Source organism: Sapajus apella, unplaced genomic scaffold (genome assembly GCF_009761245.1).
Source record: "Sapajus apella isolate SASKATOON/1434 unplaced genomic scaffold, GSC_monkey_1.0 scaffold12, whole genome shotgun sequence".
NCBI lineage: Eukaryota > Metazoa > Chordata > Mammalia > Primates > Cebidae > Sapajus > Sapajus apella.
Genome location: NW_022436952.1, coordinates 5,915,946 through 5,935,944, shown reverse-complemented (window position 1 = coordinate 5,935,944; position 19,999 = coordinate 5,915,946). Strand labels below are relative to the sequence as shown.

Sequence of the window (19,999 nt, the reverse complement as noted above, 5' to 3'; positions counted from 1 at the left end):
GACTTACAAAAGTGATAATTTAACATGGTTCATTTTATATTTATTTCTTTAATCCATGAATAACCCTAGAGATAAAGGTGGAGGGCTGCTAGAAATGCAAAGAGAAATCAAGTTCCACCCCCTCACAGCACCCCGCCCCTGCTCCCAGCCTTGCCCTCACACCCCGCCTCCCCTCCCGTCCAATGTCAGGGTGCACACACAGCCCAAGGAATGCTTCTCTGTTCCAAGATGCCTTAAGAAGGAGCATCAACCATCCCCCTGCGTACTGAAGCCAGGACATGTGGCCTTGCTCCAACTCAGCTGGAGTCATTTCAGGGTTTTAACAGGTACCCCAGAAATGAAAGCCAACAAACACCTTGGGGTACAACCCCCAATTGAGTCCCCATCCATGTCCTCCCATGCTGGCACTGAGGCAGGCACATCCAACAGTTTTATGTTTATTTTCAGAAAGTGATGAAGACAAAAGAAATATATCCAGACACCACTCTCTGTACAATAAATAGCCTCCCCCATTCAAAAAAAAAAAAAAAGAAAGAAAAACACAAACACACACACACACACACACACACACACACACCACAAACAATATCTTTGCCATCCCCCCTTTCCAGCCCCTTCCTCCACTCCCCATTGTGTTTGAGCAGGGGGAGCCCAGCCAGGTGCCCAAAGTCACCTGAGTCCTCTCCCTGATCCTGGCTGGCTGATGGTTATAAAATACATGTATTTGTTCTTTTCGGATCAGGGCTTAACACACACGCCGACAACAAGGTTGAAAGTTACTGTACAAAGGAAGAAAGTGGAGTCTCCTGATCCCGTGTCCCGCACCTGACCCTTCCCTCCCCACTAGAAGCAAAAAGCTCCTTCATGTCCAAGACTTTCGAGTCTTCTTTTCTCTAGCTGAAAACCAAGAGCAAGAAGCAGCACCAGGTAAACGACTGTAGTTAGGGCAGAGGAAGGGGCGGGGGACACCTCTCTCAGGTTTCATCGTGGGCCAGGAAGCAGCCAGTGAACCCCAATATCCTTCTTGAGTCCCGCTTCCCCAGCCAACTACCATACAGAGAAGGGTCAGAGGGAGCGTGGGGCTTCTCAGTCCTTCATCTGTTCCTAAATTAGTTGGCATCCTCCAGCCTAAGAACACTGTTTCTGTTTCTTTCACCATGTCATCTCTCAGTTGGGAAAATAGTTATAAAACTGGCCTTCAGCTTCCTTATCAAAAGGAGAAGGGGCCCCAGCAGGGGAGGAGCTGTCACCACTGGAAGGATAGGGGGACACACGCCTCCTCTTAGAGTCTCCTTCGCCCAGTCCTGAATCACTGGATTCCGGCCGAATGGGGGCGATCTCAGTCCACACCGAGGGGGGACCCTGGTCTTCTGGTCCCCGCCCCTCTGAGCCTCCAGGGCCAGGTTCCATGGGCAGAGTCCGCATGGGGCGGAACCAGCTGGCTGGGCCCATCTTGGGAGGGTACTGGGGGGCCACAGGCCAGCCAGCTCCGGGTGCCAGGACCTCCTGGCCTCGGTAGTAGGGCATGGCGGGCCCAGGGGCAGAGGGCAGGAATGTGGGCTTCATGCTGACTGCTCGAAACTCAGCCTCATAGCTGTGGTCCCGGGGGGCCCCCAGCCAATAAGGCTGGGGAACCACATCCTTCGCCTGGCCAGGAAGGTCGGGGTAGAAACGGCTGGGAACGGGATACTGGTTGGGTAGGAGAGGAGAGTAGTGATCTCCTCCAAGGAATTGACAGTTGGGTCCAGGCGGGGAGGGGATGCTGGCGTCAACAGATGTATACATGCTAGAAAAAAGAAAAGGCAAGAAAACGGGTCACAAGCAGAGCCAGTCACCTGTGAGCCAACCTGTTTCACATGTCCCTTCCCTGACCTGCCTTCCCTGGCCTGCCCACCTCTAGCACCCACCCCCAACTCTCCTGCTCTTAGGGGCAGGGAGAGGACGTGTCTCAGGACGGACCAAAGCTGAGTTGAACCCAGTGGCACTTACGACTCAAAGTTCTCCCGGAATCCTTTGGCAAAGGGGTTATTATCAATTTTCAGCTGAGTAATCTAGAGAGAAGGGAATAGAGTCACATGAGACCTGAGTCTGGGGCTCAGGAACTTCCCAAATCCCGCCCCTAGGGAGACAGGGGGCACCACTCTGCTCTCCTCCCCACCGGGGCTCAGGCGGCCCTCACCTCGGCATTCTGGTAGGCGGTCACGGCAATGAACTGGGTTTCTTGGAAAGTGAAGATATGGGTATTGGAAGCACTGCAGGCTGCCTCAGGTTCTCCGTCGTTCACCTCGACAATGTGCAGCCGGGGCTGGTACTTATGGAGGGACTGGAGCACAATCATCTGCAGACAGAGGGAGATGGTCGAAGGGGTGGGGAGGAGGGACTTTGAGGATCCGCTCACCCCCACTAACAGCTGGCCTCACATGAGGCTAGGAAGTGCCCTGAGGTCCTGTCCGTTCCCTTGCCCTGACGCCATGTAACTTCCCCCAAGCTTTCCAACTCCACGGTCTGGACTCTTTGGGGCACCAACTCTAGACTCTTGCCCCCTCTTCTACCCCAGATGTCCATCAGGACGAAGGTATCAGCATAAACAGGCCTTTTAGAGCAAGGGCATTTTTCTTTTTTTTTTTTTGAGACAGAGTCTTGCTCTGTTACCCAGGCTGGAGTGCAGTGGTGCAATCTCGGCTCACTACAACCTCTGCTTCCCAGGTTCAAGCAATTCTCCTGCTTCAGCCTCCGGAGTAGCTGGGATTACAGGTGCCCACCACCACACCTGGCTAATTTTTGTATTTTTAGTAGAGATGGTGTTTCACCATCTTAGCCAGGCTGGTCTTGAACTCCTGCCCTCATGATCTACTCGCCTCGGCCTCCCAAAGTGCTGGGATTACCAGCGTGAGCCACCCCACCCAGCCAACAAGGGCACTTTTAACAGGACTATTCAACCTAGAGAAACTCGGTATCTATTCCCTGGGACCACGGCGCCAATTCTGTGCCTTCCATGGTGCTGGAGCAATGGCAACCTGCAATTTGGTGAAGAAACCCTGAGTCTGGTTTGGCATTTGTGGCCTGAATGTGACCCCCGTCCAAGATTCAGCTTCATCCCATCTCATCTTCCTCCCACGGTGTGTGAGCCAGAGTTTAGGAAGGAAGAAAAATGAACCACACTGGCCCCGCAGGACCCTTGTGGCCTTGGAGGTCTCAGACCCAGGGTGGGGACGGGGTGGGGGGTGGCAAGGCTACCTTTTGAAGAGCAGGTCCTACCTGGGTCACGTTGTTGGACGCCCCCTTGTTGTTTGTGAGCTTTAGTTTCCCAAATGAAACTTCCTGGCGCATCCAGTGTGCTCCCGTGTTGGGGGAATCTGGGTGGACGTACAGGCGGTTTCCTGTGGACAGTTCACCTCTTTGACATACAGCCCCCGGGACAGAACCCTGGTGATACGGGTCTTTGCCTGTCCCGAGAGGAACGTGAGGAAGGGCACAGGGGGAGGACCAGGCAGGGAAGGGCAGAGGACTCAGAGGACAGACTAGAGCAAAGCAGAAAGCCAGAGGTGGGATGGAGTGGGAGGGGGATTTAAAATCTGGGCATTGGGGGAAGGGGCTTTGGGGGCCCACCAGGGGGCGCCCAGTCCCAGAGAAACAGAGCCCACAGCTCCCAGGGGCGCACGCACCTGGCATGCTGCCCTCGGCCTTTCCACACTGCACCCACTTGCCGCTCTGGTACCGCCAGTGGTGCTGGTCCACCAAGACCACATCCACAAACATCCTGTATTGGCTGGTGGGCTCCAGCCCAGCCACGGTAAATGACAGGAATGGGAACATCCGCCTGGAAAGAAGAGAGAGACCCCCCCCAGCACTCATCAGCCCCAGCTCCACAGCCAGTCCCTGCAACAGTGCCCAGGCATCAGTGGTGTGCTGTAGCCGGCTTCCTCCCACTCACAAGAACCAGCTGGAAGGTGTTTAGGGAGTTTGCCAGCCAGTGGTTAAACACAGCCATAATTAAAAATTAAATTACATAAACTTGCAATTCAAGGCATTATATTAACAAAGTAGGCCAGGCACAGTGGCTCACACCTGTAATCCCAGCACTTTAGGAGATGGAGGCGGGCGGATCACTTAAGATCAGGAGTTCAAGACCAGCCTGGCCAACACGGCAAAACTCCATCTCTACTAAAAAGTACAAAAAAAAATTAGCTGGGCATGGTGGTAGGTGCCTGTAATCCCAGCTACTCAGGAGGCTGAAGCAGGAGAATTGATTTAACCTGGGAGGTGGAGGTTGCCGTGAGCCGAGATCACACCACTGAACTCCAGCCCGGGCAACAAGAGCAAGACTCCATCTCAAAAAATATATATATATATCAAAGTAATAAAAACTCTAAAATCATCACTGCCCAGTTATTTCACCACGTTTTGCTATTGTCTGTGCTGTTGAGGTTCCTTCTGGCTATCGCAGCTGCACGGAGGAGGTACTAGGTCACGGCACACTGTGCGTCTCTTCACAGCACAACTGTCATCAGCTGCTTGAAATCATCCACAGCAGGAGTATTTACCCCACAGGGATCAGCAAACACTACACCTCAGAGCTTTCTAACTTGTTCTTTTGGAGGGTCAATTGCTCGACATCTACCTGCATACCCCTGTCCCTATCTTAGCTGCTTCCCAGAAGGGGGCACCAGCCAGCTCTCCACAGGCAGTTCCTGGTAGGTCCTCACACCTCAGTTTCCCACCCACTCTCCCTGCCGTGGCTCTCACAGAGCTAACGCACTCCTAGCCCCATGGCACCCACTCACAAGCCCCCTCTCCCATGTTCCTGGGCCTGCCGTCTGCGGTGTGGAGTGCCCTCAGCCTTCAGAGAAGTTGCACACATCCTAGTTGAACAGGGAGCTTCCCACCCACCTAAAAGAAGGCTCTCTTGAACACGGGGCTCATACTCAAAGTCCTGGTTTCCAGGAAAAGTAGAGGAAGTTAGGGGGTGGGATGCTGTGTGATTCCGCTATCGTGTCAGAGTAACAGACTCAGAAAAGAAGCACTCTCCTACTGTCCCCACCACTAACACCGTCACTACCCGCATCCCCGCTATCACTGCAACCAGCGCTATCAGCACCAGCAGCACTGTAACCACCCATCACCACCATCACGACCACTGTCACTATAACTGTCCCTCCACCATCACAACCACCACCACGATAACCACGATCTCCACCGGCACCATCTACAGCCACCACCTTCCCCATCACAACCAGCACCTCCACCAGCACCTGTTCCATCACCAGCTCCAGTGGATTAGCCTTTCTCTTCTAACCCAAGCAGGAAGAGCAGAGTTTTCAGAATGGCAGAAGCTAATTCTCATCAGAATTACTTTTCATTTTCACACACTTCCCCCTCCTCTCATGAGAAGCCCTGAAGGATGGGAGAAAGGGAATCTATCAATGAGTCAGGAAACCTGGAGGAGGGAGAGTTCCAGGGGCCCAGGAACTCTTTTTGAGGGATTTCTCATCCCCAGAGGTCCCCAGGACAACTTCCCTAACAACCTTGGGAAGGTGTCCTAGAAGGGTGCTGTCCCACACCTGTCTTCCCTGACTCTCTTGAGAAAAAGAGATTACTACCCTATGACCCTGAATAAGTTAATTCTCAAACCAAATCTCAGTTTCTTCTTGAAATGGAGTTTTGCTCTGTCACTCAGGCTGGAGTGCAGTGGCACGATCTCAGCTCACTGCAACCTCCACCTTCCAGGTTCAAGAGATTTTCCTGCCTCAGCCTCCCGAGAGCTGGGACTCCAGGCACGTGCCACCACAGCTGGCTACTTTTTGTATTTTTAGTAGAGATGGAGTTTCACCATGTTGGCCAGGCTGGTCTTGAACTCCTGACCTCAAGTAAGGCACCCGCCTCAGCTTTCCAAGTGCTGGGATTACAGGCATGAGCCACCACACTTGGCACTCCCAGACCCATGGGTAGGAAGAAACTTCCTCAGTTTCTTCGCATGTAAGTGGAGAGTCTGACTTCTGTCCATCTTTCCTTTAAAAGCTGTTAAAAAGTTCGAAAGATGGCTGGCTGCGGTGGCTAACGCCTGTAATCCCAGCACTTTGGGAGGCCGACGCGGGTGGATTGCCTGAGCTCAGGAGTTTGAGACCAGCCTGGGCAACATGGTGAAATCCCATCTCTACTAAAACACAAAAAATTAGCCAGGCACGCACCTGTAGTCTCAGCTACTCGGGAGTCTGAGGCAAGAGAATCACTTGAATCCAGGAGGGGGAGGTTGCAGTGAGCTGAGATGGAGCCACTGCATTCCAGCCCGGCGACAGAGCAAGACTCCATCTCAAAAAGAAAAGAAAAGAAAAAAAGAAGAAGTTTGAAAGATGTGAAACTTAGCTCTTCCTTCCTCAGGTCCTACCTCCATCCCACCTTTTCCCAGAGCCAGAGCTGTCAAAGTCCTCTGGCCTGGCTGGAGGAGCAAGAGTCAGAGCCCTGGTGCCAGACCTGAGTTCCAGAGGTTCAGTGCAATGGCTGACTTGAGAAATCAAAGGTCAGAGACTTGGCCTTGGACGATGGAGGATGGGAGAATATTTTCAACCCATTTCTGTCACCATCTATGATGGTGTTGAGGGTTCTCAAATGTTTCCTATATCATAACCAGTTCCTATCCAAACTTGTAGGAATAAAGGAACGAAAGGGAATCTATTCATTAAGCCTCTGCTTATACTCCAGCCAGTTTGTCAAACTAGTCTATTAAGACATATAATGTTATTTCCAATTTTATATTTGAAGAAACTGATGCTCCAAGAGATTTGGTTCCTTGGTGGGAGGGCAGAGGTGAGGTCTGACTTCGGGTTCATGCTGTGGTCTCCATTTCTTCATATTAATCTTTTTTTTCTTTTCTTTCTTTTTTTTTTTTTTTTTTGAGACAGAGTCTTTCTCTGTCCCCCAGGCTGGAGTGTGGTGGCATGATCTCGGCTCACTACAACCTCTGCCTCCTGGGTTCAAGGGGTTCTCCTGCTTCAGCCTCCTGAGTAGCTGGGATTATAGGTGCCCAACACTGCGCCTGGCTAATTTTTGTATTTTTAGTAGAGACGAGATTTCTCCATGTTGACCAGGCTGGCCTCAAACTCCTGACCTCAGGTGATCCACCTGCCTCAACCTCCCAAAGTGCTGGGATTACAGGGGTGAGCCACTGTGCCTGGTCCATACTGATTTTTTTTAAGAGATGGAGTCTTGCTATGCTGCCCAGGCTGAACTCAAATGCAATCCTCCTGCCTTAGCCTCCCCAGTCACCCGAGTGGGGTTATAGGCACTCACCACCACGCCCAGCTCATCCTGTTTTTATTACTAGTAGAGGGAAAGGGAGGAGACACAGGAAGAGGCTGGGGAAAAGGGAGAGAAGGGAGATCTTGGTTTCTCCCTAAAAGTCTAGAATCACCACCAGCTGGAATCCCAAAATAGCCCCTGATTTACATGACACTTTGCTGGGAAGGAACTGAGAGTGGCAATGGGTCTGGTGCCAAATCGAGCCTCTCTAAAAAACCACTTGGCATCCCACCCTCATAAGACAGGGTCCAAGACCCCACATTCCTCTGCTGGCCCTAAGAAATAAGTAGCCTTGAGATGGTTCACAGGGTCATCATACTGCTCAGATTCTGAGCTCCTGGCACAGGTTCTGCTTCACTGTAATTAAGTGCAAATTTAAATAACAAGGAGATAGATCTTCTCAGTCGTATTGGTAAATGTTTAAAAATTGATAATATCGTCCAGGTGCTGCGGCTCGTGCCTGTAATCCTAGCACTTTGGGAGGCCGAGGCAGGTAGATCACCTGAGCTCAGGAGTTCAAGATGAGCCTGGCCAACATCATAAAACCTTATCTCTACTAAAAATACAAAATTTAGCCAGGTTTGATGGTGCACGCCTGTAATCCGAGCTACTCAGGAGGCTGAGGTGGGAGAATCGCTTGAACCTGGGAGGCGGAGGTTGCAGTGAGCCAAGATCATGCCACTGCACTTTAGCCTGGGCGACAGATCGAGACTCCGTCTCCAAAAAAAAAATAAATAAATTGATAATGTCTACTGCTGATGAGGCTGTGGGAAAATGGGTCCTCTTATAGACTATTGATGGGGGTGTAAATTGGTACCAGCTTTTGGGAGGTTGGTAATGTGTTGTATCTACCAAAGTGCAAAATGCTTAGGCATCAAGGGACCTCCTCCTCTCACCAACCTCAGATCTACTTCATAGACTCAGACAGTCACTGGCAAACAGTCAGACAAAAAGCAAAGCTGCAGCCTGGGCAATATAGGGAGACCCCCATCTCTACAAAAAATAGAACAAATTGGCTGGACATGGTGGTGTGCGCCTGTAGTCCCAGCTTCTCAGGAGGCTGGGGCAGGGGGATTGCTTGAGCCCGGGAGGTCAAGGCTGCAGTGAGCCATAATCACACTGCGCTCCAGCATGGGTGACAGAGCAAGACCCTGTTTCATTTAAAAAAATAATAAATTAAAGCTGTTTTCACTTGCCACAAGAAAAATAAAACCAGTAGAGCACGCTTAAGCCTAAAAACATTTTTTTTTAGCTGAGCACAATGGTTCACGCCTGTAATCCCAGCACTTTAGGGGGCTGAGGCAGAAGGATTGCTTGAGATCAGGGATTTGAGACCAGCCTGGGCAACATAGTAAGACTCTGTCTCCCTAAAAAATAAATTTAAAAAAATTAAGATCTGAAAATTTGGGACAGGCACAGTGGCTCATGCCTGTAATCCCAGCACTCTGGGAGGCCGAGGCAGGGGATCACTTGAAGTCAGGAGTTTGGGACCAGACTGGTCAACATAGTGAAATCCCATCTCTACTAAAAATACAAAAATTAGCCAAGCATGGTGGCTCGCACCTGTAATCCCAGCTATTCAGGAGACTGAGGCAGGAGAATCGCTTGACCCTGGGAGGCAGAGGTTGCAGTGAGCCGAGATCATGCCACTGCACTCCAGCTTGGAGGACAGAGCAAGACTCCGTCTCAAAAAAAAAAAAGAAAAAAGATCTAAAAAGTTCTCGAGTAAAGTTATCCATGTGGGTTCGGGTCCATTCCTGGCCCATGAAAAAATTTATAAATAAAAAAAAATTAAAGTTCTTGGAGTTGGGAATGTGGACAAGAAAAAAATCATAATGACTGTGAGGGTAGCAAGGATAGTGTCGGACTGAAATTGTTGTTTTACCAGCCCCTATCTTCACATGTACAAACTCAAATGCAAATTGAGCTTAACACAACACAGCTACCCAAAGTTATCTTAATTATAATAATCAACCAATCACACCCAGCAAAGTGGGGATTGCCAGCAATTAATACACACCCACACACCCACAGAGACACAGGCCTCCCTCTTCCTCTACTGAGAATGTCTACCATCAACTATTATATCCTCGCCAACACATTCACAACACACACACACACTGCCACACAGAAACCCTCGCACAAGCCTGTGTGGGGCATTATCAGGCTGCCCCAAAACTCCTCAGACACAAACATAGACACCAAAGTGTCCTATTGGGCCAATCCATCGTTTGGTTCTCAGTTCCCCTCTCTCAGCCCCATTTGAGCTGCCTTAACCAATCTCCAGACCCGGGAATCACCCCCTGTTCCCTGCCCCATTTCTGCTCATTGGGGAGAGTGTGCCACTGGCACTGGTCAATGCCCAAGGATAGAGCTAGGGTGGGTGGGAGAGGAAGGATCTGGGACGGTGTGAGTAAGCTCAGGCGAAAAGCCGCAGGGCTGTAGGTGGGCCTGGGGCGGGGGAGAATTTTTCAAAAAGGAAGAAGGCCATGGGTGATGTGGTATGACTGGTGGGTCACTGGAACCCACGGAGGGACAGGCCACCCCACAAAAGCAGGAGGGCGGAAAGGAAGCTGTGCTAGGAGCCCAAAAGCCTGTTTTGAGAGGAAATGGCCACCGACTTCCCAGATCGCAGGAGCCCAAGCTGAGGAGGTACAGAGGTGATCGGGAGCTGGTGGGCCTGAATTGGGGTGGTGTGTCCTCTGTCCCCTCCATGGCAGCGTGGGGCCCCTGAGGCCTGATCCAAGAAAAAGCACCAAAGGAAACAGTGAGGAGCCACTGCCACTTCAACAGGGACTCCACATTGCCCGAAGTAGCCCCTTAGGATGGAGCAAAAAGTGTGAGGATTGTAAAATACACACACACGCATTCATGAAGCAATCAGAGAAACTTGGTGATGTTTAGGAAATTCTTTTCGGGTTTGCTAACAGTATTGTGTTCATTTAAAAGCCCTTTTTAGAAGTGCAGAGGTAAAATAATATCTAGAATGTACTTAGTAATTACTATATTACTAATACAGTAGCAGACGGAAGAGACCAAGTGAAGATGCAGAAACAAGATTGGACTTGTATTATTGACAATTGTGCAAACGGGGTGATGGAAGTCTGTTACATTCTTCTGTCCACATTTGTATGTAGTGGAACTTTTCATAATAAAAAAAGTATGTGTACGGGTCTAAAAAGAGGACAAAAAACTTGTCAAGTGAGAATTACTCAGCAGGAGCACCAAGGAAAGGAGGCCATGTGAGTATAGATGGTGATACACACTTCGAAAACCATCCCCTCAAGTGCCTCCCCGAAGTGCTGGCTTTGGGGAGCTTTCTGCCTGTAGCTGGATCTACTGGCAGAGAGGAAGCCCCCCAGCACTGGCTAATTCCCTGAAATGCTGGCTGATGCTCCATCCACGCCATCCCTCAAGACTGGCAGGGGGAGGCCGAGGCCTGGCAGAGGCTGTGGGGAGACCCCGGCCAGGGCCCAGGTTGGGAAGGCCTCCTGACCACACAACAGAGTGGAAGGTTCTGCTGGCCTGCTGTGTGATGGAGGGCAAGCCACTGTGTCCCTGCAACTCAGTAACCTCAACTGTAAAATGGGGAGACTGCTTGGCCTACCTAACGCACAGTGAAATAATGGAAGTGAAAGCACTCTGAATGCATCGGGGCCTTCGGAGAGTGTGGGTGGCTGTTTTTACGGGTGGCCATAGGGGGCCAGAGAAAGAAACCCAGGCGATACCATCTGGGCTGTAGGGCCAGCTCTGCCTGCAGTGGGTGTGTTGTGTGACTGGGGAAGAGTCTCTTGCTGTCTCTGGGCCTGTTTCCCTGTGTATGCAGTGAGAGGGACAGGATCTTCTGGGTCCCTTCCAATTCAGACACATTGGGACCAGAAGCTGGGCTATGTCTAGGTACACCCAAAGGGTAACCAAGGTTGCAGGGAGCAGAGAAGAATTATCAGAAGGCTTAGGAGATGAAGGATGAGCCATCAAAGAACATGCCAACTTCCCTGGGTTCATCCGAGGGAAGGTGGAATAGCTCAGCAACTTGAAGCCAGTTGTGGCTGGCAACAGGTTCCCCAGTCCCAGGCCACCCCACAAAAATCATCTGGAACAAGAATGTTCCAGCAATGCCCAGATCCAGTACCAACCCCTGGAGCCCAACATGGCCTTCTCCCTCTGCCCTCCATCCCAAGCCCCACATTTGGTATCCACACCTCCCTGACCTCAGACACAGCATCCTAGGTCCACCAATGGCAACAGCCCCTCCACACTGGTCCTTGCTGGTGCACACATGGGCCCCACTGGAAGGGTGGGTGCACACAGCCCACATCAGACAGGGCCCACTCGGGGTTTGCTTACTAAACAAATACCACACAAGGCGCAGCTTTCTGTTTCTTCTGTCATGCAGGAGGCTCTATCCGGAAGCAGCACCCTCAGCCCCAAACCTCCCTATCACGCACAGGGCTCAGAGACCCTGAGCCACGGAGCCATGGGACTTCCCTTCCCCATTTTTGCAGGCCAAACCAGTGAATATCTGGACAGGAGTGTGGGACAGTTTTCACCAGACCAGCCTCAAAGGGTGCGGTGTGGGGCTGGCCCACCAGGCGGGACCCCTGGGTGAGCTTCATCTGCCCAGGCCCGGGGCAGTTGTGCCTGGAAGGGATCTGTGCCCCCTACAAGCTTTACTGCCACTCTCGTCCCCATACAGACACACACACACACACACCCCAGACATATGATCTCAAAGTGAGACCGGAAAGGAAACTTGGCGACTGCTTCTCCATGTCACCAAATCCCAATCTGCCCCCCTACACACACACACACACACACACACACACACACACACACACCCCACCATCACCACCACCACCACCACTAAAGCACACCAGAGGCCGGGGGAGGTGGGCGCAGGGAGCCCGGAGATAAGAGGCCCCCTTCCCCTCCGGTTTCCCATACAGGAGGCCGAGGCGTCCAGGCGTCCAGGCGTCCGGTCCGCGTGGAACTCAGGCTTTTGCTGCCCGCTGCGACTCCTCTCCCCATTTCCCTAAACCAAGGTGACTTCTCACTGCCCCGCACTCAGCGTCTCCCTCGCGATTCCTCTGGCTGTCGGTGAAACGGCCTGGGCATAGACGCCCCTCCGGAGCTTTCCCTGTCCTCACTACAACCGCAATCCCACTCCCCTGTCTCCCCACGCTGAGGCCACAGCTGTGAGGGACACGGAGTCAGAAGCACTGTTGAGCCATTTCAGCAGACGAGAAGTTCTCGTTCTGGGCGGGGGCACGGAGGCCCCCAGGCCGGCGCGCCGCACTCACCGTCCCTGCTTGGTGATGATCATCTCCGTCTGGTGCTGATTAAACTTGGACCACAACAGGTGGTTGTTGAGCGCGACTCTCAGCTTCCCCGACACCTCCAGCCCCGCGGGCAGAGCGTAGTCCTCGCGCGGTCCCGGGTAGAGCCCGGCGCGCGGGTCCGGGGCAGCGTAGCCCTCGCCCGGCGGGTAGCCCTCGGCGCCCGCGGGCGGCGGGAAGGACTCGCCCGCCCCGGGGAAGCCCGCCGCCTGGGGCCGCGGCGGGTAGGTGTAGGCTCCGAGGAAGCGGCTCGGCGGGGCGGGCACCAAGGCGCCCCCCGGGTAGGGCGACCCCAGGCTGCCGCCCCCGCGACGCTCTGCCGCGTCCTGCGCGCCTGGCTCCGGGTAGAAGTAGCGGTGCTGCGGGTCGGCGCCTGGCGCCCGGCCCTCGTCGCTCGCCGGCATCGGCTCGGTGCCCGTCAGCATGTCTCCGCAGCCCGGCTCCACGATGCCCATCCGGGGCGGGCTGGCACCTTCCCGCAGCCGTCGAGGACCAGCCCCTCCGCGCACGGAAGCAGGTGAGAGGGTCGCGTGGGCTGGGATGGGCAGGGGGCAGGCGCCCCGAGGGCCGGGTGGGGGACCCCACTGGAGCCGGGGTTCGGACGCCTGGCTTCTGCGCCGGCGTCCGGCAGGCGCGCGGCAGCTCTCGAGCTTCCTCTCCAGCGGGCTGCTGTCACTAGAGTCGCGGCGCTTTGCTGTGGCTTTATGAAGCTCTCCGACTCCCCCAACCCCGCCACCTCGGCCCTGCTACGCCTCGCCCCACCCCGCCCCCTCGTGGCTAAGACTAGGCAAATTCTACGCGGTTGGCAAGGATTGCAGGGCCCCCTACGGCGCCCGCGCGCCCTGTGGTTCGAAGATCTTGCTTTCTGGGAGCATCATCTCCGCCGCCTGACACACCAGCCCGTGGCTCTCTCCTGGACCCTCGAGGAAATTCAGCCCAGCTTTGAAGGCTAAGCTCAAAGGCCCTCTCCTACAGGAAGCCTTCCGAGGTGGCTCAGGTGGTACTCGCTGGGCTTTCTCGTAGCACTCAGAGGCTCAGAGAGCTGGCACACTAGAAGCAACTTTGACCATGAACATTCAACCGATCTTTATTGATACCTACTGTGTGCCCGGGCTCTGTGCTAAGTGGACTTTCGGGTGTCCCTGTTTCTCCCCACCAGAGGTCCACATGTGCTGAGTCGATCGCATCTTGTACCTCTAGTCCTGGGGGCAAACCTGGAAGCTGATGGACAATAGGAAGCATTCCTTAAAGTGCACTGCATCAGCAGCAGCCAGGGGACTGGCGGGGCCCACAAAAGCTCCCCCACCCCGCATGGCAGTCATGGACACTGGAAGTAGCATTGAATACTCAAAGTCCCAGGTCTGGCTCTGCCTATCAGGTATATGTGACCCGGGCAAGTCACTTTCCTTGCCTGAAAGTCAACCTCACGTGCCTCATCCACAGACTGGGGGAAATAAACAGATCTACTTTTCAGGGGGGCCGTGAGCCTTACATGAGAGGGTGTGCGTGTGCAGCACTTTCCAATCTATTATTATACCTGGATGGAAAAGCTGCTTTGAACAGATTCAGAGCCGGCTGACAGGAAGGAAACCCACCACATGCTCTGAAGGGCTGCCTCAGGGATGGGAGGACGGAGGCTTTTCTTTCTCCATTTTCCTTTTATGTGAACTAATGTATTAGATTCCTTTTATGATGAAAACTCTCCTTTCCCCCCGAATTGAAAATAGCATGATTGGGAGTTTTCCTGTGTATAAAGATGAAACATACTTACATAGGAAATTTAAGCAGCACAGAAAAGTAAAAACAAGACTGTATAAATCACCCCAAATTCCACCCCCTAAAGGCGAACAGGATTACCATTTCGGTGAACGCCCGCCCAGACAGCACTCCCATACACTCTCTGCCTCTGTCTTTTTCACACACGCACAAATATATAATTGATATAAACACTACACATGCTGCTTTGTAATGTGCACTTTTTTTTTCACTCCACAAGGTGTCATGGAATATTTTACATGTCAGTATACAAAGATTTATATTTTTAAGAGTACTTTGAAAAAGTACTTTAATATTTTTATCATGTTTAAGTTGAACTTCTCCTCTGCCTATTCTCACCCCAGCCCTCCCCAGTTCTCCCCTGGGAACTGGCCCCAGCTCTACATTTCTGTCCCAGCCTGACAGGGCTTCACCCTTAGGGGCCCATGGGGACTCTCTGCTCCCAAATAGAGCTGAACCAAGAGGCAGGTTGGCAGGCAAAGGCAAAGCTGGGGACCCCAGGAGGTGGGCATGATCCAGGGAGGGTGGAGGGAGACAGAATCAGCATATCCCTTGAGGTTGGAGACCGGATACATGACAGTACCAGAAACACAGGACTGGCCTCCTCCCCAACACATCGCCTGCCATTTCTCCCTGCCTTAAGGAAAAGGGAAGTTTCTGCCTGATGTTCAAAGTGGGGCAGCATTGCTTGGAAGAGGGTGACCTTGGGACCCTTCACTACTTTTGGGGAAACATGAGAGCTTTCAGTAAGACCCTTCTGAATGGCTGATTCCCTAGGAGGTGTGAGACTGTTGAATGCTGACCCCTCTTTGGAGGGACATTTTTGCTCAGTGCTGGGCTGTTGAAGACCAAATGGAGTCTTTTCCACACTAATCCTTGAGTCAAGTGACCTATCCCCCTGCCTCTGAAAAGGATGACCTGAGCTCCCACCCAGTTTTCCGGGGTAGGTGGGATTATGAATCTCAGAATCAGGTGGTCCTGGGGCCATGCCTCTGGAAGAAGAGGAAAGGCTGGGGGCAGTCTCTCTAGAACCTGACAGGCTGTTACAGGGTCTTACAGCCTGGCTCCTCAACCCCAGATTTCTCACCCCCTCTCTCCAATTTCTTCCACCCAAAAAAGAAAGTGCTTGTGAAAAGCGGGGACTGAGTGGCCCTGGTGTCACTGCTGCCAGTCCCGCCCCTCTGCCAGCTTGGGTGAGAAGAAGGGCCCTGCAGTGACACCTTCTCCTCCAGCTGCCACCTCACCCTCCTCCCAAGCTCTGGGCCTGGAAAGGTGGGAAAAGAGGAGCGAGGAGACCAGGCCCCCTGGGATCCCCTCACCTCCCCATGGCCGCCCCTCCCAGCCCCTCTATCCCTTGAACACAGCAAGTGTTTAGGAGACTGGCCCTGGTGGGACAGCAGTGAAGAAACACAAGGTAAGTGTCCAGGAATGAGAGAGACATGGCCTCCAACCAACATCCCATTTTATGAGACCGGATGGATGGTAAATACGGAAAATGGAATAAGACACCAAACTCACACACTGGAACCCAGGTATCTTGACTCCCAGGCCGGTGCTCTTCCCACAAGAGTGAGGGAAAATCATACTAACACTAGAAAAGGTTTAGAAAACAGGCCAGACACAGTGGCTCACACCTGTAATCCCAGCACTTTGGGAGGCTGAGGTGGATGAATCACTTGAGGTCAGGAGTTCAAAACCCACCTGGCCAACATGGCAAAACTCTGTCTCTACTAAAAACACAAAAATTAGCTGGGCATGGTGGGTGCCTGTAATCCCAGCTACTCGGGAGAATCACTTAAACCCGGGAGGCAGAGGTTGCAGTGAACCAAGATCGTGCCACTGTACTCCAGCCTGGGAGACGGAGCAAGAGCCTGTCTTAAAAAATAAACAAAACAAAAAATTAGACAGCTGTGGTGGCTGGCCTCTGTAATCCCAGCTACTCGGGAGGCTGAGGCAGGAGAATCATTTGACCCTGTGAGGCGGAGGTTGCAGTGAGCCAAGATTGCACCACTGCACTCCAGCCTGAGTGACAGAGGGAGACTCTGTCTCAAAAAAAAAAAAAAAAAAAAGGAAAAGAAAATTATCCTGAATCCCACAGCCTGGACACTGGTTCTCTCTGCCCTGTCTTCCTCTGCAAGCATTCAGGGCTTCCTTTCAAACTGTTTCCCATCAAGACTCAAAATGAGAGAGGCTCCCCGGAGGTCACAGGAGAGGGAGGCTGCCTCACCTATGGCTGCAGACTGTGCCAGGAAGCTGTGATACTGTGGATTTCTGGGACTCGCCTCTAGAGATTCTGAGGCCCAGGCCTGTGGCAGGTCTCTAGAGTCTGTATGTTTAAGGACTCCAGGGGACAAATCAGACTTCAGGGAGTCCATGCACCGCACTCTCTGGCTCCCTCCCACTTTGCTGTCCCAGCTCCAAGTCCCATCCTGCGAATCGGTGTGCCCTGAGCTTGCTGGGTGTGCACACTGAGGGTGGTGGGGGCAATTTCATGCCTGAGGAGGGCGGCTGCAGGCATTGAGATTTCCTTTTTAAAGCTCTAGGACCAGCCAGAGACAGTGGCTCATGCCTGTAATCCCAGCACTTTGGGAGGCCGAAGCTGGCGGATCACCTGAGGTTGGGAGTTTGAGACCAGCCTGACCAACATGGAGAAACCCCATCTCTACTAAAAATACAAAATTAGCTGGGAATGGTAGCACATGCCTGTAATCCCAGCTACTCGGGAGGCTGAGGCAGGAGAATCCTTTTAACCCTGGAGGCAGAGGTTGCGGTGAGCCAAAATCACGCCATTGCACTCCAGCCTGGGCAACAAGAGCAAAACTCCATCTCAAAAAAGAAAAAAAAAAAGCTCTAGGACCAAATGATTCCACACCCTAGTTTACCAGCCACCTGGGTCTCCAGGGACCTGGAGGACTCTTGGATGGGCTTGGTGGGGCAGCTGGGGTGGCGTGGCTATTACTGGAACTGTCCATGCAGCATGGCATGGCACCAGGACCCAGGATTCCTGCCCTCCACCCTACTGGGCAGAGTCTTAGAGACTGTGAGAGGGTAGACAGTAAAAGAGAGGGGGCAGCGAGTTGGGTAGGAGGCATGAAAAGAGAGAGCAAAGCGAGAGGCTTAGGGTACAGTTCTGAAAGAAAGATCTAGAGCCAGAGAGAGACAGGGACCACAAAGCCGGAGACCCAGATCTTGACTCAGTGGGAAAGTCTCAGGCTGGGCCTGAGAGAGAGGCATGAAAGAAAGGAGACAGAGAGACATGGGCCAATGGGAGGAAAGTCTGCAGAGGCAGAGAGGCCAGGGGGTGCTGGAGGTGGGGCTGAGGGAAACCGGGTGGGGAGACTTAATTAGGTGGCTGGATTGGAACCTCAGTCCCAGCCCTTACTGGCTATGTGACCTGTTAGAGTCTCTTAACCTGTGTGGTTTTCTTGTCAGTAAATGGAGCTATCAGACCTCTGCCAGGACTAACTGAGTCTGTCGTGTGAAGGTTGAGGGGTGCTGTCCTAAGGCTGAAACCAAACAGAGGCACAGGCTGTGCTAAGCCCTCTTCCTCTACTCCCGGCCACCTGCACCTGCCCTTTCCTCCCTCTGGCTTAGTGGCTCATCCACAAAGTATCCTTCAGGTCCATCCTCAGCCCCTGCTCAGGGCCTGAGGCCAAAACAGAGCCCCTCTGTCGGTAAGACTCCCATCTTAGAAAGGGACAGACTTCTCCTCCTGATATCCATACACCATTCCCTGGGTACCTGAGGGCTGGGATAAGCCAGGCCTTTGGGGATCTTGGATCACAAAGATAAATTAGGGTCAGTCCCTGCCCCCAAAAAGCTCCTAGCAAGGTGACCCCGGAAGCCAGAAATCTCAAGCCCCTCAGCCCTCTTGCCCCTGGGGTGTAGACTCACAACACATCATGTGCACACAAACCATGGTCCACACATGTGCACACACCCCACGCAGAGCTATGCTAGGGAAATCTCTGCCTGTAGTCCCTGCAGCCCCACCAGCCCCACCCCCTGCTCTCCCCCGACATCCAGCCTCTGAGAGCTCCTTGAGTATCTGACTCTGTCCTCCCTGCCCGCCCTGAATCCCCTCCCCCTCTGGGCCCAGACTGCCAGTCCTTCAGAGGGCATGGCCGGAACCATCGGATTAACAGCCAGAGAGGGGGGAAGGGGAGGGAGAGGCACCTGTAGAACCCTCCCTCCCTGTGACAGCTGCAGGAGTTCCGAGTCCCCAGCACCCAGCACCAGGTGGTCAGTGTGAACGCACAACAGAGGTCTCATCCCAAGGTCAAGAGCTCCAGGCTCTCATCCACAGGCTGAGTTACCCTTCCCCATGCGCACACCCTCAAGCCTGAGCAGCCCTTACCCCTGGGTTCCAGGCCGGGCCTGGGTGCCTTTCAGTCTTCCTTCTCCGTGACATCTTATCTTGAGTCATCTATCCTCTCTCTATCTCTAGCCGCTCTCACCCTACACCAGCATTTCACACAAGACCCACACCCCCTACACACACCCACACCAAGCAGCAGGCCACCCCCGCTGCATTCCCAGGCTAGGGCTCCTGCGCCCCCCGGAAGGGATGTTCAGACATCGCGCACTTGGGTAACTGTTATCAGGGGGGCATGCCAGGGTATGGATGGGCAAGCCCAAGTTTTGGGGAGGCCCTGTAGAGAGGCTGTGCCCCCACCCTTCCTGGGGAATCTCAGCACACAGGCCCTTAATCTCAGGCAGGAAGTGGGGTCTGGTTACCAGGAGTTGGTGGGGGTTTGAGGGGGGAAATATCCAGGGCTTTGGGTAAAAGGAGCTGGGAGAGGAAGAAAGAAAAATAAGAGCCAAGGACAAGGCACCTGGAGGGAGGGTGCTGGCTGAGGGGTTAATCCCTGCGCTGCCAAGCTCCTCTCTGCTTCCCATCTTGCCATCTTGGCACGACTTCCTGGCACAGTCAGGCTCTGCCAGGCCAGGCCCTGCTGTCCTTCAGAGTGCAAGCCACCCCCTGGGGCCTCCTCTCTCCCCAGGGTTCTCTCTGGCTTCCTGGCAGCTGTGTACAGACCTGTGTGCCCGTGTCTCTCAGGGCTCCTGAGTCTCTGGGTTCCTCTGGTCTGATTCAGCCCCTCCCTGAGTCCCTGTTGTTTTTGCCGGCATCTTGGTGCATCCTCTTCATGTCCACTCCTATCTCTGGGACCTGTGAGAGGCCTGCACGCTGGTCCTGAATGTAGATTCTGTGCCTCTCTCTGTGTCTCTGCGTCTGTCTGTTAGCTGTGGGCCTTGGAACCTGCTGATGTCTGTGCAGCATGTTGGTGTCTGTCTCTGCAACTCCATGTTGCTGTCGGTGTCTCCAGGGCTATTCAGAGCTCCATGTATCTCCTGCATGTCTGTCTGTCCGTCTGGGACTAGGCCCCATTTGTGAATGGGCTCTGGCCCGCCTGCGTTTGGCTTAGAGCTTTTTGCCTTGTCCACCTGGTTAATGTCGCAGGGTGGGCCTGAGACAGGGCAGGCTTGTGGACTTGGCCAGGGATGAGTGAGAGAGGGAGTGGGAAAGGGGCGTGGGTGGTGCTGGGGGGAAGAGTCCCATTCCTGATGGTATCAGAAGCAAGCTGCCCAGC

General features: G+C 53.4%; 1 protein-coding gene across 1 annotated transcript; it reads right to left on the bottom strand.

Moving 5' to 3' along the window:
- Window positions 1-421: 421 nt before the first annotated feature.
- On the bottom strand, window positions 422-13,347 carry TBX21 (T-box transcription factor 21). Its single transcript, XM_032279838.1, has 6 exons — window positions 12,597-13,347; window positions 3,666-3,820; window positions 3,259-3,380; window positions 2,180-2,338; window positions 1,990-2,051; window positions 422-1,786 (listed from the first exon to the last, which is right to left on the bottom strand). The coding sequence occupies exons 1-6, from the start codon at window positions 13,085-13,087 to the stop codon at window positions 1,168-1,170; spliced, it is 1,608 nt and encodes a 535-aa protein (XP_032135729.1). The 5' UTR covers window positions 13,088-13,347; the 3' UTR covers window positions 422-1,167.
- Between the last annotated feature and the right edge of the window lie 6,652 nt (window positions 13,348-19,999).